The following is a 23,638-nucleotide window of genomic DNA, read 5'->3' as shown; positions in this document are numbered from 1 at the left end:
TTCCTGTCTGACGGTGTTGACATATTTAACGTTTCTTAAACATAACAAATGGAATTTATCTAGTAGCCATTTGGTTTTTCTGTTGATGTTAGGTGCCAGTATGAACTACTTCAGGAAAATAAAATTATCAAAAAATTTCAAATAACTTCTTCAGAAATTGTAAGTCGGTGTTGACATATCATGGTTGTGACACAGGACTTTCAAGATTCGGAATGTAAAATATTCTAAAACTACAACACTTATCAGAGCCTGTCTGACTCTAATGGACTCTGCAGAGGTAGAATTTGACAAGAGGTCCTTCAAAGTGACAGCTGTCCCTTATTTCGCCTGATATTATTACATTTTACATAATGAAATGTCTGACGGTGTTGACTTACATAAAGTGGTCCCACCACTTAGAATCCTTATAAAACATGAATGTGTTGTAGAAAAACTGTTTTTATTTATATAAGAGATTATTTAGTGTTGCTTTTGATGAAAAAAGCTCTTTTTAATCATTAAAGTACATTTTTAATAGGTTTAATTGCATTATGAAAGATTTAAATCTTCTCTGAGGACACACTGTTTTGGACGTCGTGAGAAGATAACAAGTGTCATATATTTGACATAATAATTATGAAATTAAATTTAAGGGGATAATTGTGCTCCAGACATTCTGTTCTTAATCCCTAATAACATCTACAATTTTAAATATTTTTAGTTTGAAACATAACTGCATATGGAAGACGGCCTTTTGTCCCAGTTCTCAAGAATCACTGATATACAAGTTAAACTGTCACTTAAACTGCTGCACGTGTGCAGCACAGATAAGCACCTAGCTTGCATATCCTTGGTACAAATGCAAAGTGCACTCAGGAAAGGTTGCAGCCAAGAAGAGCAAGGGGTCTCCGTCCAATGATAAACAGTAACGTTACAAACTACTGAACCTTCATTTCTCACCATGTTTGCATTATTTAATAGAAATATATTTAGTAAATATATTTAGCTCAGTGGAGCTCTAATACAACTGATATCTGTACTATATTGAGCACTTTCTTTCAGTAACCTGTATTACTTCTGTGCTCAGATATACACTAAAATAAGACACAGGCCGGAAAAGATACAAGAAAGAAAGAAAATACAAAGTAAAAATACATTTAAAAGCTGTGTACAGTATGGGGGTTAATGGATCAAAATGTTGAAGTGAAATGGGAGTCTGATCTAAATGTAGAAATATCTGTGGAGAATTAGAGGACTCTATGTACGTCACAAAACACACAAGCACAAAGTCAAGGAAATGGAAAGACTTTGTTTGGAAAATTTGAATTTGTTTTTCGTCACACTTGACACTACAAATAAACAGCTCCATACTCAACAGAAGTAGCTACCACAGACCAATGCTTATCATTCTCAAATTTGGTCATGTAAAAATACTTAACATTTTGCAGAAAAAAGAACAGTTACACAGTGTATCTTGAATTGATAAGGGAAGATGCCTTGTTGGGAATCAATCAATTACTCTTTATTGACCCCCTTGGTGAAACATGTGTTGGACAAAGGCTGGTTTGTTCAGCTGCATATAAGCAACAACTAAAAACTGATATAAAATGGATCCTCCCAGTCATAACCAGAATGCTATGGACATAAAGAAAGGGGTGTATATGTGATAGAAAAGCTGACACTACCTATGAGGAATAGTGTGGGGACTTTCCCTGCAAACAAGAAGGATCATATCTTGATCTGAATACATCTATGCACAATGTGGACATAGGCAACAAGACATGAGACCAATGTATTACCCATTCATTTCCAATGCTTTGTAGCCTCGCCTACATTTCTCTATTCCTCTCTTTAAAAGTAAAAAGATACATGTGTATTATATGTATAAAATAAGGACAGAAGAGTTGACAGGAAATAGAAAAATAGCTGTAAAATACTATGAGAACAGTACGTCCAAGGCAACCAACTTCAAACAAAGGTGCTTTTATTATTATTTTTTCTTGGAAAAGACATGTCTGTTTCTTGTAACATAATATTTTTTTCAGTGATGTTTTTTATGGTCATGGAGGCAACACTTTATAAAAGGAAGACATGTATTAATTTATCAATTTGTTTAAAGGTCACATATTATGCTAAATGCACTTTTTAAATGTGTTCTAACATATCCATGGGTCCACGGTGTGCCTAGAGACTGCCAAAATATTTTAAAAAATAACAATCTCTCCTGTTCTCACTCTCCCCCTTTCTGAAACCCCCACCCCTCCCCCCCAATATACTCCAGTCAGAATTTTCCCCTTTTCTGACCTCACAAACTGGAAAGCCAGAAGCTTCCACTGTGCAGCCCACATCCCTATTTCTTATTGGTCCACGGCCCTGACAGACAGAGGGCGAGGCGTATCTGGCTTCGCTTCCGGACAGGGGGCGGGGGCAGCTCAAAGATTGTATATTTACGAGGGGAGCTGCAGCTCTTTTTAAAAAATAGGCCATTGTGAGATTAGCTGAACATCAGCATAGTACAATAAATTATCTGAAAGTTTTTTTCAGCAAACAATTAAAGAAAAACGTATTAGGGACCACTAAGACCATATAATATGGTGTATAATAGTACCGAAAAGTGTATAATATGGGAGCTTTAAGTCCTGTCTTGCGTGAAGCGCCTTCATTTCATGCATTGCCAGACTTTCCCACTAGATGGCAATCTATCTCCACTAAGATACAGCCAAGCTGGACTGTTTTAGGATAAATACACATGTATTCAAGATATATGCAGTTGAGTTAATTATCTCTGAACATTAATATTCCTTAAATGACTAGAGGTTTTAAGATATCTTTGTATTTGATGCATGTGCTATTTGCGGGCTTCTTTGTTTGCAGATAAAGAATCTTGGCATGAATAATAACACTAAGAGGCCTTAGTAATCTTATTAAGAGGTTTTCTTATCTGAGTTTAAGGCTCTGTGATGTATGTTGGAATGAGGTGAGGCAGCAGGAAGGAACTGGGAGGACGTAGTGCTTTTCTCCTGTCAGATAATCAATACTGCTACAAACTGTATAGGGGAGGATGGAGGATCAGAACCGCCGGTAGCACTATATAGCAAAACCGCAGGCTTGTTGTATACCTAAAAAAAAAACTCTGAAAGATCTCTGCATTGTACGTGCAAAAAGCAGTTTAACAGCAGCTGTGGATTTTCCACTCTAAAAGTCACCCACAGCTCTTGTGCATGAGCTCACCCCATTACTGTCTGTGAAGAGCTTTTTGATAGGCAAGAGATGTGATAAATGCTCAGCTGCAGCGAAGGGCTGCATGGCTGGATGCTGAATCCATTGATCTTAATCCAAAGGTGTTTGAATAGTTGGCTTAGCTGCTGTTTGTGTTATAGGGAATAATCAGGCTTTGACACAATTGGCTGTCACTTCTGTTATTCAAACCAAGAGCAAAACTTTCAAACAGAAGTCCTGAGGGCACCACACATGATCCTGCATTTATGAAACATGAATAAGCAATGCAAGTGAGCAGGGAAACTGTCCCGCAATGCAAACAAGTCAGCTTCAAGAATAACCCAGCTGAAGTGCCTTTAGGGTTAAGGGATGCCACTGGGGCTCCACAACAAAGATCCATGTGGAAGGTAAAGAAAGGGAAAGTATTTGAATTGTGTAGGTTCGAAACTAAAAATGAAAGTTTCAGATTAACTGAGTCTTTTTCTAAAATACTTTTTATCCTGCAATATGAAGAATTACTTAATATTAATTTAGGTAAGTATGATTTCATGTAATTGAAAATGTTATGTAGGGCCTATGTATTCATGTATGTTTCTACGCAGACATATGTATGTGTATGTGTGTTATGTTATGTTATGTTCATTCGTGAATTGCTTAGGCTCTAAAAATATATCAATAAAGCAACCCACTGTTAGTGGTTTTTGACCGACACACAGACAGATCCAAACACCATTCCTTCACTTTTCCTCATCAAGTAATGACGCCCAGATGAGCACCAAGGTTTTATAACCACTGTCAGCAAAGTGTGTCTGTAAATCCCAATAAACTGTGAGTGTCACGTTGGCTCTCTAAGTACCCTGTGCATGGCTGTGGGCTGTGGGGTAATTTCATAACTGTGTCCACCAACAACATTATGCAACTCTGCTCTTAAAAACTACCCACCGCGGTCTGATTCTTTGCACTCTGGCCTACAGCATCACCTCACCTCGTTCGTCCATATGGGGTCAGCAGGGGGTATAGTGACAAGGAAATCAAACCAAGCCACGGGGTTCAAAACGAGCACCCAATAAATATCTTATAGGCTAAATGTCTCTTGTTGTTGAGCATTGGCAGCAAATGCCAGGTTGCATCAGTGTTGTTTGTCTCGGCCTACTTTGGGACATTGGACCTTGGGAGTGTTCTTGCGGGCACACAGCACATCAAACATTGGTATGGCAATGTTTTCAGTCGGTAGGCGTCTCTCTCTCTCTCTCTCTCTCTCTCTCTCTCTCTCTCTCTTTTCTCTCTCTCTCCACTTGACTTTAATTCGGTCTAGTACGCGTCATCGTTAAGGACTCGCCTCCACACTGTGGGTTTATACTTTCTGCCTGGAATACTATCCATAAAGGCTAAAAAAAATTTTTTTCAAATCAAAGCAAAAGCAAAAAGCGTATATTACCAACGCCTTCATAACCAACATCCCCTTCCCTTCCCCTGCTGTGTGTTTTTCTTTTCTCTCTCTCATTTTCTTTTTGGGTGTGGGAGGGGTGTGGGGGGGACTTTTTTTTTCTTTTAAAGAAGCGGAGGGTGAATTTGTTTGAGCACACACACTGTTAGGATGAGCTGATGTGAGCGCTGCATCAAGTGCGCGGTGGTGATGCTCCCGTATAAAACAGCCCGCTGTATTTTGGCACAGGGGGATGCATCAGTTTAACCCTCGGCTCTGCCCTCCGGACTCGCCCATACAGTCTTCAACCTAAGAGAAGTTGAGGGGATGATGTGTGTGAGGAATCCTGCCGCACGATATTCCTGAGGATCTCTCTCCCCCCTCTCTCTCTCTCTCTCTCTCTTTCTCTCTCTCACTCTCTCTGTTCGTTTTTTTTCTTTCTTCTTTCCTCCTTCAACTTCGATGGCTTGAGTGGCCCATTTGCACTCATGCTTGCAGCGGCGAGGAGGGATGTAAGGTACGGGCCATCTACCGCCCCTCACATTGCACGGAGTGTAGCGGCGTGATTCACGTCGCTATCTGAGCGCCAGTAAGAAAAAGAAGAAGGAAACAAAAAAACTACTTTGGAGATGTGAATGATCGAGATTTTGCTTCCCATCCCACCGGCTCACCTGTCCTATGCTATCGACAACGGGATTTCAAGAGGAACATGATTGTGGCATAAACTATTTCTGGAGACGCCTGTCACAGATATCGCCGCTGTGCTGGATAGGGTGGATGGTTATTTCCCAAACTGTTCAATCCTATGTCTACTGCATTCATTTGTTGGAAACGCCGCCTAATATCTTCGAGAACAGCGCAAGAGGAATGGTGGTCCAAGATCTAATGCCATTTACTTTAAGTTTTTGGCCTTTTTTCTTTGGTCATTGCCTTCTCTCACTGTTTTTACTCTCATGCCAGGTAAGGACCCATGTTCATGGCGCGCCACTTGACATCTCACGCATGAAAGGAGGTTACACTAATGCAATCGGACTTTGATTTACTCATGGACTAGGGATAAGAGCTTTGGACCAGGTTATCTTTTTTTAAGCAACTTAAACACTTCTTATGCTGCTGTTAAAATATACAATAGATTACTTATGTGTTTGGACCATATGTTTGGGGTCACCAGACCAGGGCACACCTGTGTTTAGGAAATACTGGCAGGCATGCATCAGTAAGGTTACCATGGAAAATATGGCGATGCACAATCACAGTCACTCAGCTCTCTTGTAGAGGGAACATGGAGTAGCCAACTCTGTTTTTACAATAACACTATTCCGTTATCCCACCAGGATCCCCGCAGCAGGCAGGCATATGTTAGTGATGAGTATTCTAACCTCTGCCCTGTGCTGCTGCCTACAGATAGTGGTGAGCTGTTGTTCACATGCACACAGCGTTGCCAGGGTTCATGTGTAATGTGATCTGCTTGAGTTTCCAAGTCCACCCACGCACACTCCTCGGGGCAGCCTGCTGCCCACTCTGCTGGTGGGTGGTTTCTTACAGGGAGCGCGCTGCAGCCATAGACGTGCTACTATTCTGCATGTACTACATACACACAACAGCCCGGTGACATCAACACTCGAGCTGAGATATGAAAAGAATGCAGAGAGGACATCCACAGGGCTGCAAACTAATAAGAGGATGCTGAGTGTTCAAGCATCTCCATTTGTGCTGCACAGTGTTGTGCTGATGGTACTTCTGAGTAATGCACTGAAGGACAGTGCCTCAGTCATTTCAATGGCTCTCTCTATCTCTCTCTCTCTTTTTGTCTCTGTCTCACCACAAGGGAGAACTCCAGAGGTCATGCTCGCGGACTGTGGCGGAGAAAGTTAGTGAAGACTGCCAGCTGGCATGCCACTGTAGAAGATACCCTCCCCTCCCCCCTCCACCGCCTCCGCCGCCTCCCCCGCGGCTACTGGGCACCACAGGTAAGACTTCCCAGCTCACACTCCCTGGGTTTCACACCTGTCTGGCTTCAAGTCTGCCTGTCTCGCTCTCAGTCTGCTCTTCGCCCTACAGTTGGATCTCATTCCTAGCCAAGCAAAGGTGTCAAGCAACTGGCTATGTTCTTAGGAAACTGTCTTGACGTGCAGTGTTTCCTTTTATGCTCAAATGAAAATAATGTACCATCAGCCCACTGAGATGCGTGTCCGTGCATGGCCGCTGGTTTGCACGCTTTTTCCTTGGTGCGTGTGATAGAGCCAGCAGGATGTTGACAGCTGAACACAGGACTAATTTATGCCGGGTCTGACCTTGGGGAGTACCCAGCTGCCTGTGAAATCCATGCCTGCTGGGCTGCCAAGCTCAGTGGTTCAGTGGTAGGGGGTTTCCCCCGGAGGACCCCTGATTAAAACACGGATGAGTTAATTAAATTAACTTTAATTTGAGAAAGATAAGGGGCTAATGAACCATCCCAGTTGTTTCCAGCATTGGTTTGAAGTCGAGCTGGAGGCAAGAAGGGTGTGTGTGCATTCGTGCCTATTGCCTCTATGTGTGTGTGTGTGTGTGTGTGTGTGTGTGTGTGTGTGTGTGTGTGTGTGTGTGTGTGTGTGTGTGTGTGTGTGTGTGTGTGTGTGTGTGTGTGTGCGCGTGTGTGTGCAAGACCCACGGAAATAGAAAACCCATTCAGTGTGTATATATTGACCCCACTTATAACTTAATACATGACAAAGCCCCTGGGAGGTGTTCTTAGTTTGGTCAGGGAACTTTACCCTGTGTGATTGATCATTTGACATGACATCTCTGTTCATGTCTACTCCAAGTTACTCCCTGATTATTTACACTGTTGTACAACCTTCAGAAAGGGTGGTCCCCAGAATGGATGTTCTGGTCGGGTGTCCCTACAATACCTGAAAGAGAAGTGTGTGCGTGTGTGTCCTCATATACCTGTGTGTCGATCCACTGCCTGTTGCGGCAGTTTTCCCCTCAGACACTCCCTCTTTGGTCCCACTTTGAGATGGTAAATCCACTGACAGATAGGCGAGCATATTTCACCAGCCTGCTTGCTAAGAGGTTATAAGATTTGTATGTAGTCTCAAGCACCTTAATGAACAGTGCACTGAAATATGGGACAGGCGTTGCTGATGATGCAGCCATCCTGAGCTATTACTGTGACTCTTTAGAATTACTCACCCTGAGCCCTTAATATTATGAGTAGGGAGTAGCACTTAATCATTGAAGTCTCAACATAGAGCAGTGCAAAGGTTTTAATTAATCAGTTCAAATGATTTTTTTTCGTCTGGTCAATGTGGATGGGTTTTTTTTCCCCCTGACTCACCATGTGAGCTACTTATGAATTGAGAGTTATAGACCCTTCTGTGAATGTTGGTCACTGCATCAATGCTGCCAGGACCATCTGACTGTGAGCTAAGGTGGGGGTTTGAACGCCCAATTACGGTCAACGCATGAGTGCAACTGTGAGCGCTGAATCTCCAGCGTTTCATGCCTCCGTAAACAGCAGATAAATGCGATAAGCAGGCCAATTTTAATCCCTTTTCAGCTTTACACAGAAATGTTTGCAGAGAGCGGAGACCCTATGAATAATTCACTTACAGGGAGTTTATTTTTTCCCTCAGTTCTCCATTTAATCTATACAGGCGCACAATTATCCTGATATTCTTCCAGTAGCCAAATTTGCTAAATGGTTAGAGCTGGAAATTTTGCCTTAAATTGCGGTCTTTAAAAATGCAATGAATATGCATATCTATTGTAAAAACTGGGACCTTTTTCTATCTTCTAAAAGTCTCAAAATAAAAGAGAGCGAAAAATGTGCTATGTTAAGTAAGTCTGTGTGCTAAAAATGGTTTCCGAAGTGTCTTCAAAGCAGTGTGCTTTATCACAACGAAGTAGATCCTTGCCACTGACTGAATTAAATCCTACAGCCGTTGACAAAACGAAGGATTAAAATGGAAGTTTGGCTGAGAGGAGCTGTTAAATTCATAGTGACTTATGACGTGGCGTGCAGTGCTGGGGAGAGCCGGTGCATTGTTATTTGCTCAGTTGAAATGTGCTGTGTATGAAAATAGTCTAAAGCATTACTAAGGAGTATTTGTTGCCATGGTGTAAACCTGTCCTCTAATTCAAAACAAAATAACTGTGTGTGCAACAGCTCAGAGTTTGTTATGTGCGGTGGTGTTTGCATAAAACTGGAACAATTTATAGATTGATAGATGGATAGATAGATAGATAGATAGATAGATAGATAGATAGATAGATAGATAGATAGATAGATAGATAGATAGATAGATAGATAGATAGATAGATAGATAGATAGATAGATAGATAGATAGATAGATAGATAGATAGATAGATAGATAGATAGATAGATAGATAGATAGATAGATAGATAGATAGACGGATAGAAGGAAAGATGGATGGATAGGTATGCACATGACTACATTCATTGGGTGGGAGAGCGTCAACTGCTGCGGAAAGAGAAGAGGGAAGTTGTGCATTACAGACACGAAGTTGCTGATGCACATAACGTTATTCAACATTCCTGGTGAGTGGTCTTACTCCACAGATCTAATGTGGAAAGAGCAGGAGGTTCCTGCAACAGTAATTGGTGTGGACACTAGTGCTGGTGTAAGGAGGGCTGGCGGAACCTTAAATGATTCATGGTGTCGGGTTGGATATCTTTGAACACTGAACCCAAGACCTACAGAACAGGCGAGGACACAGTGCCTTCCCAACCTCGGAGAGCTGGGAAGAAAAATCACCCCCATGCTGCTCTGTTGTTGTGTTGCATAATACAATCACCGAGGATCTGATAACAAGCCTCGAGTCCCTGTTGTGTCTAAAGTGAACAACACTGTAATCATAATTTAAAAAAATGTTTTACATTGATTTATTTTGTCACATGCATCCCATTCACTCCCTTCTTCTGTATCTTAATCTGTCTCTCTCCTCCTTTCTCCCTCCCTCCCTCTTTTTCTTCTCTTTTGTCCCTAAAGTGGCAGAGCCCATGGTGCCCTTGTTGAGGCCCTGGTGGACGGAGATGGACATTGTAGTGCTCGGAACGGTTGGCTGTGCTTCGCTTGTCTTCCTTCTCTCAGCCATCATCATCTGCTACAAGGCCATCAAGAGGTTGGATGTCGGTTCACTTTCTCTTTTATTCTATTCTGCCCTTGTAGTGTAGTGTGGTGTAAATCTCCCTCTCGCCAATCTCTGAAAATTATGTTGAATTGAAATAGGAGCCATCACAGACAAGCTACTCAACATAGCATGTGTAATTTGACTCATGGGAGACCAGACACTCTCTCTCTCTCTCTCTCTCTCTCTCTCTCTCTCCTTGTTTCGTGTGTGAGAGAAGGCTATGATGACCCTGTCATCACCCTGCTGTGGGTCACACTGAGGTCAGAGGTTAGATAATGGAATGGGTTGTAAATGTGTGCAAGGATGATACCACTTCACTGAGTCACCCAAACGCATTCTATCCTCTAAATTAATGAATTGAGCTGCGTGATGACCTGACTTTACGATACCGTGAGAATTTTAATTTGCATAAGTCATAAGGCTTAAGCGTCCTTTAATGGCTGCTGGATTCACAGGAGTGAAAGCAGGAGGCGAGCCGAGGAATCCCTAGTTGCGCTGTTTCCCCCCATTTGGCTTATTAGAAAAAAAAGGTTTTACCCCGCAGCACAACCCAGACCCAATTCTCTGTGTACGGCACTGTGTCACACGTTCACTCTCACGACCGCGGTAATGTTTCCAGACATTTAACAAACACACACACGCGCTCGCGTCCACATCGCGCAAAGCGCTGCACATGCACACACAGGCATGCACAGGATTATGTGCACCCAGCTGTGAACACAATATCTTTACATACATATACATATATCATATTGGCATATTTACACACTCTATAAAATATGGCATAAACAATGACTCATACACACCAATGTGAGAACAGCCACCGATGTGTGTGCTTAATTAAGGAGCCACTTCTATGTTTTATTTATGTGGGTTTCAATTGATTTAGTATCATACTTTATTATATTTATGGAACTCTGTTAAGCCTGCGTGCCACATATGGCTTTCCTCAGCAGAACTCGTTCTCCTTTCTTCAAACAACAAATAGGCAAAGTCAGGCAGCGGAAGTAATGGGTTGTTGGCTCAGGAATTCATTATGGCAATCCTCCAGCCCACTGTGTAGCCAAGGGGCACCTTTTTAATGCAGCAGTGGTAGGAAAGTGTTGTTGCAATACAGGCTCCAGCCCCCCAAACCCAAGTCATTATTTATGAATTAATTTGCGCAGTCATTCAGTCGCAGGCTACATCTTTTATACATGCAAGCGGGTCGTGTCCTGAAGCTCTGTGGGCTCTAGACTGCAGACTTTGTGCCACGCCATGCTGCCATCCACTCTGAATGAGAAGTGAAATATACACAGGTCCAGCCAGACTGGCCTCATTAGACATTCGTAAGTCGACAGCCAATAGGAGGGCACCCTCGGGACAAATGTGAGTCCTTTAACATTTGTCATGGATGCTCTCATCATCCATCGTGTCTCAGAGGATAGGGAAAGGAAACAGCACGGTGAGAAGGGCAGAAAAAGTGTCCTCTATCAAAGCATGCAAATACATTAATTGAGCGTCTTAGTCAATAACAATGTGTGAGGGTTTGTCAGTGAGAAATACATAGCCAGTTATATATAGCCCTTTCAGCCCATCAGTGCTCCAGGCTTTCCCAATGAAAATCAGCTGGCCGAGGGCCAGGGCCTGGGCTCCACAGACAGCAGAGGAGCTAGCTCTGCAGGTCCCAGCCCTCCTGGCCTTTTATTTTTTTGTAATCTTTGTCTGCCAGTCATCTGTCAGAAGCAACGGGGCTGGAAGGAAGAAAAAAAAACTCTTCCATACAATTTCATTCGAGTCCACAGCACCAGGGAGGCTGGTGTGTGCATGCCCAGAGAAGAGGATTCAGACACACGCTGCGTTTTAGTATTGCTGTGCCATCCAAAACAAAATACATGATACTGCAGTCCAGGCTGTCAGCCATCCAATAAGATAAAACAAACAAAACTCAAACCAACTGACTAATGAAGCTTTTCCTAATCACACACCACTCTGAGAGGCTTGTCCATGGACAGAAACATCACAGCTTGTCCTTTGCGAGGACAATACAGTATCTCAAAAATACCAGAGATACAATGAAAGGCAAACATTTGGTAATTCATTATTAATCTCCTCTATTTAAATTTTAAAATGACTACATGAGCACCATCATACTGGGGACAGATATTTACAGTCTGTTTTTAAATGCTTTTACTTTGAACCATATCATGTTACTTTAATATCCAGATGGCTGGAGTAATTATAAACAGCTCAACACATGTCCCAATTTCGCCATGATTCATTCCCAAAACTTCAAACAGGAGTGTGCGCTGTGATTGCACAGCTTTGATATGAAATATTCATCTAACCTGTGAAGTGTTGTGTTGCCACCTGCCAGGTGTCAACAGCATGGAATCTATAATTGAAAAGCCTGGGTAGAGGTCGGTGTGAGGCCCCAGTGCTCTGCCCTGTGTGGTGGCCCGGAGCGACATGGTCAGTCCGAGCGAAGGTTACATCCTGGGAGAAATAAATGGGGCCGGAGCACCTTTCGGCAAGCTCTAGATCACCATTGTCAAAGCGCCTTTCACAACAGAATAGATGAAATACTGACCTGTCGAAAATATTCAAGAGAAATCATTAGTGAGATGCTAGGAAGTAGCATCATGAATATTAAATTCACCTGCTGACCTCATATTTCAAGTCTAAGAATTTCCAATCTGGCTGTAAACAATGCCATCTGTCCCTGAGAGAAAACTTTGGTATATCCCAACTCCCCTAGCTGTACCTGCATTGGCCAATAATCTCCCCTGCAGCATAATGTGTTCCCACCCTGGGGCTGGACAGTTTCCTTTTTTAGGCTTTCCCCGGGTCCCACGGGGACACAGCAAGCAGCATCTGTCCTACATGGAACTGCATCCCGAATGTCCTGAACCAAATGACCCTTTTTCAGCTGACATATAGTCCCATAGGAAGTCTTAGTCATTGCATCACGTGTTGTTTACAACTTGCAGTTGAGAGCCATTTCCTCACATCACCTCACGATACCCCAACCAACCCCTGTCATTTATTTAATAGTCATGGTGCTCATACATGACACTCCAAGGTATTAACACAAATAACATAGTCAATCTGAGACAATAAAATGGCTACGGAAGCTCAATGTACATTGTAAGGCTTCAATTAAAAGCAAAGAGAGTTAGTATGATTTATATGACTATTATTTTTATTTTTTATATAATAACAAGACTAAAAGTTTACAGCCTTCCTCTGTGATGTTGTACTTAGTTACAGCATTTACTTAGAGTTACATGCTAACATCGGCATGCTCATGGTGGCAATGCTAATGCTGAAGGCAAGTGTACTGTTCACTATCTCTGTATAACAGTGGTTTTCAAACTGTGGGTTTGCCATAAAACTGTGGGTTTGCCATAACTGTGGGTTTGCCATAACCCCGCGCCCCCATGAATATGTGAAAATTTTAATTTAATTTTTTTTTTTGAGTTTGTGTTTTTTATATTAAGATCACGGTATAGCTGGACAATAGTTCTTCTGCTTCGTTCCTCTCACTGCATCTAAATGCATTCAGTAAATTACAGAGAAATAGGTCTCGTTAAAGAAAAAGAGCATCAAGCCCAACCCAGAGGACCCTGCATACATTTTTTTATTTTAGATTAATATTTTTATGGAAAATCCATGTGTCTTTCTTCAATAGTTTCTAATTCATCAGACCCAGTGTCTCCAAATTATTTGTTCACACAAAATTCCTCATATTTAACCTCTTAATTTTCCTCTCAAAGTGCACCAGCTTCATGCATTTCACTTTAAAAAGGTGAAAAAAAAATCTCCCGGGGGGCATACCCCCCGAGCCCCCTAGGAGGGTCTGGTTCTCCACTAGCTACTATTTTCCTCCATCAGGACATTGGAGGCTCTAGCGAAAAAACACTGGGTGTGTAAATGACATTTAATTAGTTAATAATTTGGGCAAGTCTGTCTGCCTATCTTTCTCTCTCTGCTGCACACTCAGTCACTACTATCCATGCTTAAAGGAAGCAGGATTAAAACACTGGATTAAGATGCTAAAATGTATTATCAAATTTGTTTAAAAACGCACAATTTTTTTTAGAATGTTTCAAAAATATGTTTCAATTTGTAACATAATTAAAATATCTTTGAAAACACACAGGGATTTAGAAAAAATAAATTGGGGGGGGGGGATTCCGCTGAAATGTGTTCTCTGAGGGGGGGCTCACTCTCTCACTCTTTGAAAACCCCTACCGTATAACAATGTCATCAGTTTTGCAGGTATTTGGTCATAATCCTAATTACTACTAGATGAATTGAAAAGTCGACCTGGAATCACTTATGGAATCACCAAAGTTACTGCAATTCATCCGGAAAGGAACAGGAACATCTGTACTAACATCCGTAGCAATCCATCTAATAGTTTCTGGAATATTTCACTAACAACAAGTCAACAACACATTTTAAGCCAATGGTGGCAGTAACAAAAATCTATGGGATCAAGTCATTACTATTCATCCTCTATGGACCATGAATGTCTGTACAAAATTATATTTTAATATGTGTATCCACACAGTATGTGGTTGATATATATTTGATAGCCTGGATCAGTGTGGTGGGCTAACAGACAGAGTGAACTTGCATCCTCTACTTGTGTCGCTTGTATAGCTAAAGATTACACGAGGCATTCTGATATTGTTTATTATTTAGACCCATTATGTTTATTTTCCTTTAGGTACAAACCTTTTTAAGAGCAGTGAAGATCTTTGTGTATTTCTCATATGAAAAACTGTATGGAGTTAAGCTGAGCAGGATTTCTGCGAGGGCTCTGTTGAACACAGGAGGCGGAGGTGGTTCACTTTGCTTAAATGACAGCAAAGAAACAGCTGAGACAGGGGCAGTTTTTTAAACCCGCAAGATGGTTTTTTTAACAAGCGTGGCAAAATCAGATTGGCTTAAGTGTATGGGTGTAACGATAAAAGACAGCTGACAAATTGGGTTGACAGCGAGGGGGAGATGAGCATATGCATGAAAAGAGGGCTTCCTAGTTGAACATTTGCTAGGCTGACCCACAGCCATTAAATTGTATTTTAATCGAGACACATTAAACACATAAAAATAAAACATGTACAATCACCTTCTACATTTTACATAACAAAAAAGTGTGACTGTATCAGCTGTTTATTTTTATTTTACAGTCACAGATTGATTATTGTTTTAGCAAATGTCAGCGTAAATACACAGGGGGGCATGAACTATAATGTAAACCGGATCTTATTAAAGATTTTGATTCAGCCTTATGGTACGGTTTAAAGTCAGTGGACATAATAACAAAAACACATGAAACCATAAGAGAGAATATAACGCATTGTCGTACAACAGCTCTAAATGCTGTCTTAAAGCTAGTCTTTATGTTTTTTATCAACATGTGATCAATGTGGCAATTATGGAATAATGGGATATGTTATACTGTTACACTGAAATATCTCAATTAAGTTAGCTAACATTAGCTGCTGTTAGCGACTGGCCATACCAGTCCAAACAAGGACGTCACAGCAAAACCAAAAGTTGTCTTCAAGTGAGTTTTATATTATAAATACAACTTTATTTGTAAGAGAAAGATTATGATCTTAATTTTTTTCATTTTCATTAAAAAACGTTATTCCTTAATTACCTCTCTGACATAGTCTCGACAAACGGTAACCATAATAAACTTAGAATAAACAGAAGTAGTTTTACTTGCAGGGCTGTGGAGTTGGATTGCATTATGTCATGCATGAGCTCATTTCACCCTGTAAGGATTCCCTCTTTGCACGATGCCCGAGTAAGGGAAAGTAGGATTTGCACTGGACTGGACTGGGAATGACTGTTCGTCAAAGTTGGACAGGGCAGCCAGGGTCTTCGGAGGAGAGCAGTGGAGACACTGAGCTAAGATGTCGCTCAAGGGTCCTCTGTGGCAATGAAGGCACTGTACACTGTTGTGGGGGACAATGACTGTACTAACTGTATTCAGATCTGTCTCTGAGTTACATAAGCCCGAGCAGGGGAGAGCAGCTGAGGGGGTCGGTGCAGAAGCCACAGTACACTGGACAAATATAATAACCACAAAGGCACCGAGCATCGCATTCAAAGGGCTGCATTGAGTGATATTGCTCTTCACAGGCCAGTAGTAAGCAGCAGAGGGATCATGGGTTTATTTTGCACCAGAATGTACTCATAGAAATGACATTACAGCGCAACCAGTGTTGAGAGGGAATTTCACAGGAGGTTTTGTATCGATGTTTTTCCCGAGTTGTTTTGACAGCCACACACATACTCATTACTTAGCGGGAAGATTGCATTTACTAGTCAGAGTAGGTAATTGCCTCATCCCCCTGTGTTGCAATGTATCTTTCCCTCCTGTCTCCTTGCAATAGTGACCTTTGAACATTGAGCTTATTAGAAAGGATTGCCGAGACCGGCGTATCCATCCAGAGAAGCCCAGAGAAATCAAATCAACCGAAAGGTTAACAGTCTAGAAACTGTTTAATGACATGGCCTTTAGCTAACGTGCAATCTCTCTTCCAAGGAATTTTGTCGTCACTTTATGAAAATGTTTATTCGCAGGAAACCACTACGAAAAGAAGAGAACGGGACAAGCCGCGGGGAGTATGCCATGAGCATCCGAAACAAGAAGGCCATGGGTACGAACAACACTGTGGTATAGACTGTCACCTGGAAGGCACGGGACGAGACACCACCATTGCGTCTCTCACCTTCTCCCCAAATACAACAATCCCTTCTCACCCAGAATGCAACAGGGTTTTGCCCGAGGTTTTTTGAATAGGTGAACCTTCACTCTTTGCTTGGCATGTTGCCCGGACTGGATACACCATTCAGGAGCTGTAAAAGATTGGAAGGGAAAAATTATCAAGGCAAAAAGGACTAAGAGAAAAATCCACAAACCCCCATGGTGTTGAAAGTGGCACAGCAGGCTGAACATTATGCTCTTAGTAACAGCAAGTGTTGCTGACAGGCTGGTTGGCTGCTGGCTGGAGAGGGACTGTTTGCCAGTCTGCCGCAGATCCAGACCTCACACACATTGTTGACATCTGCAATGGAACAACACACAATACAGCAGCCCTGCAGTCCAGTGGGCGGCCCGGCAGGACAGCCCATCACACACAATAAATAACGTGCATGCAGTTTTTACACAGAATGCAAACATTTTTATAGACCTATCTCCCAAACTGTCCATCTTTTGTTCTCCATTTTTTTGGGATAGATGCTTTGTGCGAGGCATGATGCTACTGTCCGTCTTGGCTCTGAGATGTGGATTCATCTGACTATGCAATTTAAAGAAATCCATATTTGAAAAACAAAAAGAGGAGCACCTACATCAACATGGGACATTCTGGTTATTTTACCATGCCAAAAAATGCCACTGAAGACTTATTCTCAATGTATTATACTTCAGTCAGTCATCGATTTATTTGCTCTATTTATTTACTTATCTACCTTTGAATTTATTTTTCTACTTTAAAATGAAAAAAACAACAACTGTCTTGTAAGTGACTCAGATCTTTACAAATCTTGAACATCTTGAAGAATTCATTTTATTTCTTGATAGCTCTGTTTTTTTAAGTGAATAATTTATAAACCGTAGAATTCATTTGTGATGCTCCGATGCTTTAAGCCTGCTGTCAGTTTGTTGAGACACTGATGCAGAAAAACGTGCTTTTCTCTGCAAAGAGTTTTTGAGTATCAGTTGTTTTTATCTCTGGGTGTTGATATGCTTTTCTCTATTTACCTGAGACTTCAGCTATGATGTGCTATGTGAATGTGTTTATTTATTTTTTCAAACATTATCTCTGTGGTGCATCATATTCCAGTCCCCATTTTAATTTGGTAAAATAAGTTAATTTCAATCATTTGGGGGAAATCTTGTTGTCTCATGGGGTCAGCTATACGTATATGCCTTCAGCCAGGTTTTGTTTTTGGCTTGAAAATCTTAATTTCTTTATGTCTGTCAAGAAGGGCTTAGCCCATTCGCTATAGAACCAGGGGACATGAGCCTGGGGCTGACCCTGTGACTGGTGACAGACAGGAGACATAGCCAATAGCCAGAGATCAGGTTGCACAGAGGATGGCTTCAGCAGGGATGTGTGTGACTCAGTACTGTCACAGGCATCCTCCACATCCCCGCTGGAAAAACACAACTGAACTGAACTGGAGCATCACTCAACTCCTCTTTGCTTTTTTTCTGTTTCTTTTTTACATTAATTCTGTGTGCGTCTGTGTGCTTGCAAGCTTGTGAGTGTGTGTGTGTGTGTGTGTGTGTGTGTGTGTGTGTGTGTGTGTGTGTGTGTGTGTGTGTGTGTGTGTGTGTGTGCCTGCGTGTGAGTGCCTGCGTGTGAGTGCGTCTGCGTCGGTCTGTTTGTCTGTGAGTGTGCATGCCGATGAGTGTACTCAGTGAGAGTGGGCTGTACTCTGTGGCTGTCAGTTAAGTATAGATATTGGCTAAACTGTGGAAATTTGGAGAAAAAAATAAAACATGCTTGCATCTAAACATGCACAGGTATTAGCTTACAGTATACCCCACCATGTACCTATATGAGAGAAATGATGGATGCATGAATGTAAATATTGATATTTAAATATCTGCCTTCTGGACTGTTAATTAATGTACAGTATAACAGAACATATGTTTATACATAGTAAAAACTTAAACAATGTGCTACCATTTAGAATAATGTCAATGTTGTCATGTTGATGGAGCAAGCCATTCATGTACAGTATATATGGCAATCAATAGTACAAACACAATTTATGCATTACACCTAACAGATAGAAAGATGTGCATAAGTTGATTTAATTGCTGAGTTTTTCAGTTGTAAATAAACCTGTACATAACAACAGAGCTACAGTCTATTGTGTTTGAAGAAGGGATACATGTGACGATATAAATCTGTTGTTATGGCAGACAAAATGGCCCTCATGTGGCGAAGGTGATTAAAGTGAGGCTGTTATATTTAGCCTGTGCCCATCCTGTCTGCGCTGTGCTGTGTTGTGCTGTTCATGTCTTGGGCAGGGCTGTGCTAGCCGTTTCTCCTAAGCCCCCCGTGGTAGAGGACATGTTTCCTGTCTGTCTCACACAGTGCATCTTTAATGAACTGCGATTATCAAGCGTATTCCACTCCATGGGGCTTAATGACGCAAAGAAGAAAACTTATATGTTACATATTGTGCTAGCTCTGGGCTCAATTAATAACATTGTGGAGAAAAAGAAAAAAACATGGATCTGTGTGAAGTATTTCTGCAGCTAAAGCAAAAAAGACAAGTTGCTAAAAACTAAATAAGCTAAAAGAAGGAAGTAGGTTTAAAGCATATCTGTTCAAGGGGCTACATTCTTACACTGAATCATAAAGACATGGTCCCATTTCCATTTTAATTTGCACATTAACTGTAGTTTATAAAGTGTAACAAACAATGGGGACAAACCTTTACTATATAGGCTGATGCTGAGGTTCACTGAAGAGGAATGTCAATGAATTACAATGTGAATGAAGGACCATAGAGTACTTTGCCCTCTCGGCCTAAGATGTGCCACTTGATGCTAATGCCAATGGACACTCTGAGCAATTTAAAATTTCATGCATTGTCCAGCCAGGGCGCTGTGGCTCACACTTTAATAAAAGCAATGTGACAGCACTAGGCGGGGGGGCCAGCGATTGTCACTGTCTCAACAAGCATTGCGAGGCTCTCAGAAGGTATTTTCCATAGAGCAAAAGGACGCTGATACATAGATTCTTGAAAAAATAATTTGTTCTTGAAATTGTTTCTGAAAAAAAAATACCAGTTACTTTGTTCTGCTGCAGCCTGTGTGAGACCCCTGCTCTCAAACTGCTCCTTAATCAATGAATGTATGTCACCCAATGCACGCACCTGGTGGTACACCAGTGCCCATATGTACATATTAGTGCCTAATATGTGTGCACCTACAAGAGCCCACACAGTCCTTTCAAAGCTGACCTTCACAACCTTTGAGGACCCCCTTAACAATATTTGAGGACCCAGCCTCTCTGCCTCTAAGCCTCTGGTCAGCGTTAATTACCCCCACTACCTCCTGCTGCCTGCTCATCAGGTCAGCACTCCCATATGGTCCTCCAGGAGGCAGCAGGCAGGCAGGGGCGGGGAGAGTGCTGGATACCTGTGGGACACTGATTACATAAGCTGCTGCTAATGAGAGAGGTTCTTTTTTGAAAGGGCTGCAAGTTCAAACGATCACAACGGTGGCAGTGGCTGACAGATGCAACCCCAGAGCAAGGGGGACTTGATTAAACACACACTCACACCACAGACACATATGTACAGGCTGAGACACATGCACATACACACCTGCATGCAACATCACTTTTATACACACTCGCACACACAGAGGCACACAGCAGGAGAGGGGCTCTTTGATGAGCAAAGTCTAGAGGTTGATGAGAAGGGGCACTGCAGCCTGATTCAGCCAGCTTGGGGTCACCTGTGTGTGTGTTTGTGTTTGTGTTTGTGTTTGTGTGTGTGTGTGTGTGTGTGTGTGTGTGTGTGTGTGTGTGTGTGTGTGTGTGTGTGTGTGTGTGTGTGTGTGTGTGTGTACATTAGTCACATTGTGTGATATCGTAATACTAGTGACTAAATTGGCACACACCTCTCAATAGGGTCCTTTTAAACATGGTGACAAAAAAGGAAGCTAAGCTACTGTAAGTATTTTTTAAGTATATATATGCAAATCAAATTTGGCTTATTTTTGTCCAATAAGCCAATTTCTTCTTGCAAAATGCATTTATATCATCGGATCTAATTCATCCTAAAGCTTGATAATGAAATCCTTGCAGCAGCAAGGATCAAAACAAAGATTAATGTTCGGCTTGCTAGCCCTGCTGTCATGTCATCTGTTATTCTCAGACAGAGCTTCGTGGTAATGCGGTTAGACCCCACAACAATGCTTAATCACAGCAAACCACATTAGGCCAAAGGTAATTGTGTTTGCTTGGTATATGCGTGGGCCAATCTGTTTCGCTGCTGCCAATGGAGGGGGGGTGGAGAAGGAGGGAAGGGGCTTACCACTTTGGGGCGGGGAGGGGTTGGCGAGGGGGGGGTAGGGGCAGACCCAAAATAGTCTTGTTTACCTCCAATGTCTGGCTCCACCTTATCGAGTTACAAAGCTGCTGCTGCAACTCAGATTGGCCTCAGATCGATCTCAGCTCTGATGGCGAGAGGCAGCGTGATTGACAGTCTGACAAGGATCTTAGACGGGAGCTGAGTAATGCATGTCATGTCATTTTCCCGGAGACACCTGAGCTTCGGTTTCTCGTCTGGCAAGTAAACAACAGGGCTGATTTTATCGCTCTGCCATCTGCATTATGGTAAAACGGACATTTTCCACATCAGCCCAGCAATCAAAGGGCACTGAATGTCACATTTGAATTTTGACTGTGGTCGACGATTCAAACAAAATGACAAAGAGTCTCCACGTTTAGAAAAACTTCGACTTTTATTATCAAGCTTGCAACCAAGCAACTTAAAAAGTAATATTATATGAATGAGACAAATTGAGCATAGCTAAGATTCAACAAGCATCTGCTTCCATACGCTCACTTTTACTAACATGGGTCCATAGAAATTATCTCATCTACTGACTCTTCAAATCTGTTGAATTCAACAGTTAGGCACCTGACACAATTATCCCACACACGCCTGTTAAACCGTTCATCATCAGCTCCAGTACTTATACTTTAAAATAGCATAGATTTACTGTACATACGTATAGGCCTACAGGTATCATACTAAAGGTGCCGAAGATAATTCAGTCCAAATGAATCCCACACAGCATTAGGTTACATAAAAACGATTTTTTTGGTCAGCCAGAGTGGATGCATGCAGGTCTAAGGACCCAGACAGGACCCAAGGTGACCAGAGAGCAGGTCACATGGGGTAGAACTGTGAGGCAGCCTCAGATGACTGGATCTCCACCTGAGCCATCTTGAACTGGGTACACTGCAGCCACTTGCGCAGAGCGAACGGAGGGGCTCCGGAAATCTGACACTGGTGGTTCACCCGGTTCTGGATGGCCTGGAGACGCAACTGCAGCCCCGCAGACAGATGCTGACGACGGAAGGAAGGGGAAGACGACAATGTCTTACGTAGTTTGAAACCAACTCAAGAGTCAATAGTTCTAGTTATTTATCTACTATCAATAATGGTGCAGAGGGTTTTAAAAGCCTTACCTTAAGGTTTGATTGAATCATGGGTAGCCACATAGGAATTAGCTAAAGTTAAGAAAGAGAATGGATTAATAAGTATTGATTTAAGTGTGAAGGTGATCATGCTGTATGTTAACCATGTAGAAAGAGCTATAGCATACCTTGACAAAGATTGTTGAGTTGCACTCCTGCAGGGCTTCCATCAAACTAATGACATGAAGACACACCATCTCTACCATCTAGTAGAAAAAGAAAATATCAATCAACCAACTTTCTTTAACATAGTAACAGGTTTCCGCATCAAATAGAAAGAAGGATTTGTCGTTGAAACTAAACTTTATATTTTTCACATGTGAACTAGCACCCCACATTTCCCTATTCCTCCCTTGGCTTGCTTAGTTAGACCACCTCCCATCCCCCCCTCAGTGGTAGACAAGATAGGGCAGCACTCACCACTTTATTGTGAGCCATGAGCTGCAGGATGCTGGGCGTTACCCGACTCCAGAACTCCAGGCCGGTGAGGATGGCACTGGAGGAAAACTCTGTCTGGTTCTGGTTGAGCAGGGAGGGAGCGGCCGCCGCCTGCTCGCAGTATATGGTCCACAGCTGGGCGAACATGAATGCGTGGAACAGCGAGCACATGTGCAGCACCGACGTCTGGGGACAGAGATCAAGACCAAAAGGTGATTATGAATTATAACTAATAAAACCTGGATGGGCTTTAAAATAAAATAAAAACTTTGCCAGACCTTCGACTGCTCCGGGAAACCGATGAGGATGACTATAAGATGATCAGCGATGTGGGAGCCAGCGTCTAGAGGGATGGGCATACATGACGTGGAGCCCTGGTGCAGGGCACAGTGTGTCAGGGAGCCCAAAAGTAGCCAGGACAGCTGACGAATGTGGGACACGCACTCGATGAATTCTTTTGGCCTTTGGACAAAAAAAACCCAATGTGAAATCCATTTTTATGGATCGTCCCACAACTTTTTCTTTATATTTTTATTCTCACATACTTATAATACGCAAGACTTTGCCATCAGTTAAACTTGTTGATATTTTTGTTGGTTCATCCAAGTAACAAATAATAACAAATACATTTACTTTATGTCTATTAGTACTGTGTATAAGAACTATGGATTATTCACAGCAACTGTAAGTTATTGATTGTGCTGGAGAGAGACGTTTTTGATTTTGTTAAGTGCCTTTTTTAATGCTGTAAGTACCACTGGAGGCAGTAATCTCCCAATGTATATCTCAAAAACCTCAACAAATAAAGCTAGACTATTACAAAAAAATATTGTGTTGTTGTTTTGTTTTGTTTTTTTGTGCTTGGGGGCAAACTGACCTTTTCTGTCACTGAATCATTGCTAGACTTGTCTGTACTTTTGTCTTTCTTACCCTTGTTGCATGGTGGATGGCGGATGATAAAGCCAGGGAAGATAGCGGACCACGGCTTTGTTATCGCGGTGATTGCCTTTGCTGATCTCCATGGCGGCGACCTGTGCCAATCCCACTTTCAGGTTCCCCCCAAAAGTGTCCTCATGCAGCGGCTGACAGCAAGCCTTCATGTGGCTCTGAATAACAGACGTGGAGTCAGTGAAACAGATGAGGCTGACGATATAGGCAAAATATGGGCAGGGAAAACTCAAAATGTAAATTGTGAACC

The 23,638-nt window shown here is 42.1% G+C and overlaps 2 protein-coding genes across 2 annotated transcripts in view; one reads left to right on the top strand and one right to left on the bottom strand.

Moving 5' to 3' along the window:
- Window positions 1-5,302: 5,302 nt before the first annotated feature.
- Window positions 5,303-16,445, top strand: prima1 (proline rich membrane anchor 1; the record flags this gene model as incomplete). Its single annotated transcript, XM_080043112.1, has 4 exons — window positions 5,303-5,584; window positions 6,453-6,594; window positions 9,619-9,751; window positions 16,346-16,445. The coding sequence occupies 4 exons, from the start codon at window positions 5,303-5,305 to the stop codon at window positions 16,443-16,445; spliced, it is 657 nt and encodes a 218-aa protein (XP_079899238.1).
- Window positions 16,446-21,691: 5,246 nt separating this feature from the next.
- The window catches only part of unc79 (unc-79 homolog, NALCN channel complex subunit), a gene marked incomplete at both ends in the record, with an annotated part of 35,031 nt that continues 33,084 nt past the window's right edge, over window positions 21,692-23,638 (bottom strand). The window contains 6 exons of the mRNA XM_080042090.1: window positions 21,692-21,871; window positions 21,994-22,035; window positions 22,131-22,208; window positions 22,423-22,626; window positions 22,719-22,902; window positions 23,371-23,546. Coding sequence (XP_079898216.1) covers window positions 21,692-21,871; window positions 21,994-22,035; window positions 22,131-22,208; window positions 22,423-22,626; window positions 22,719-22,902; window positions 23,371-23,546 — 864 coding nt within the window. The remainder of the gene's footprint in view (window positions 21,872-21,993; window positions 22,036-22,130; window positions 22,209-22,422; window positions 22,627-22,718; window positions 22,903-23,370; window positions 23,547-23,638) is intronic.

Source organism: Ammodytes marinus (genome assembly GCF_949987685.1).
Source record: "Ammodytes marinus genome assembly, chromosome: 15".
In the NCBI taxonomy this organism is placed as follows: Eukaryota; Metazoa; Chordata; class Actinopteri; order Uranoscopiformes; family Ammodytidae; genus Ammodytes; species Ammodytes marinus.
Note: the sequence above shows the minus strand (reverse complement) of the source record. Positions and strands in the feature narration are given on the sequence as shown.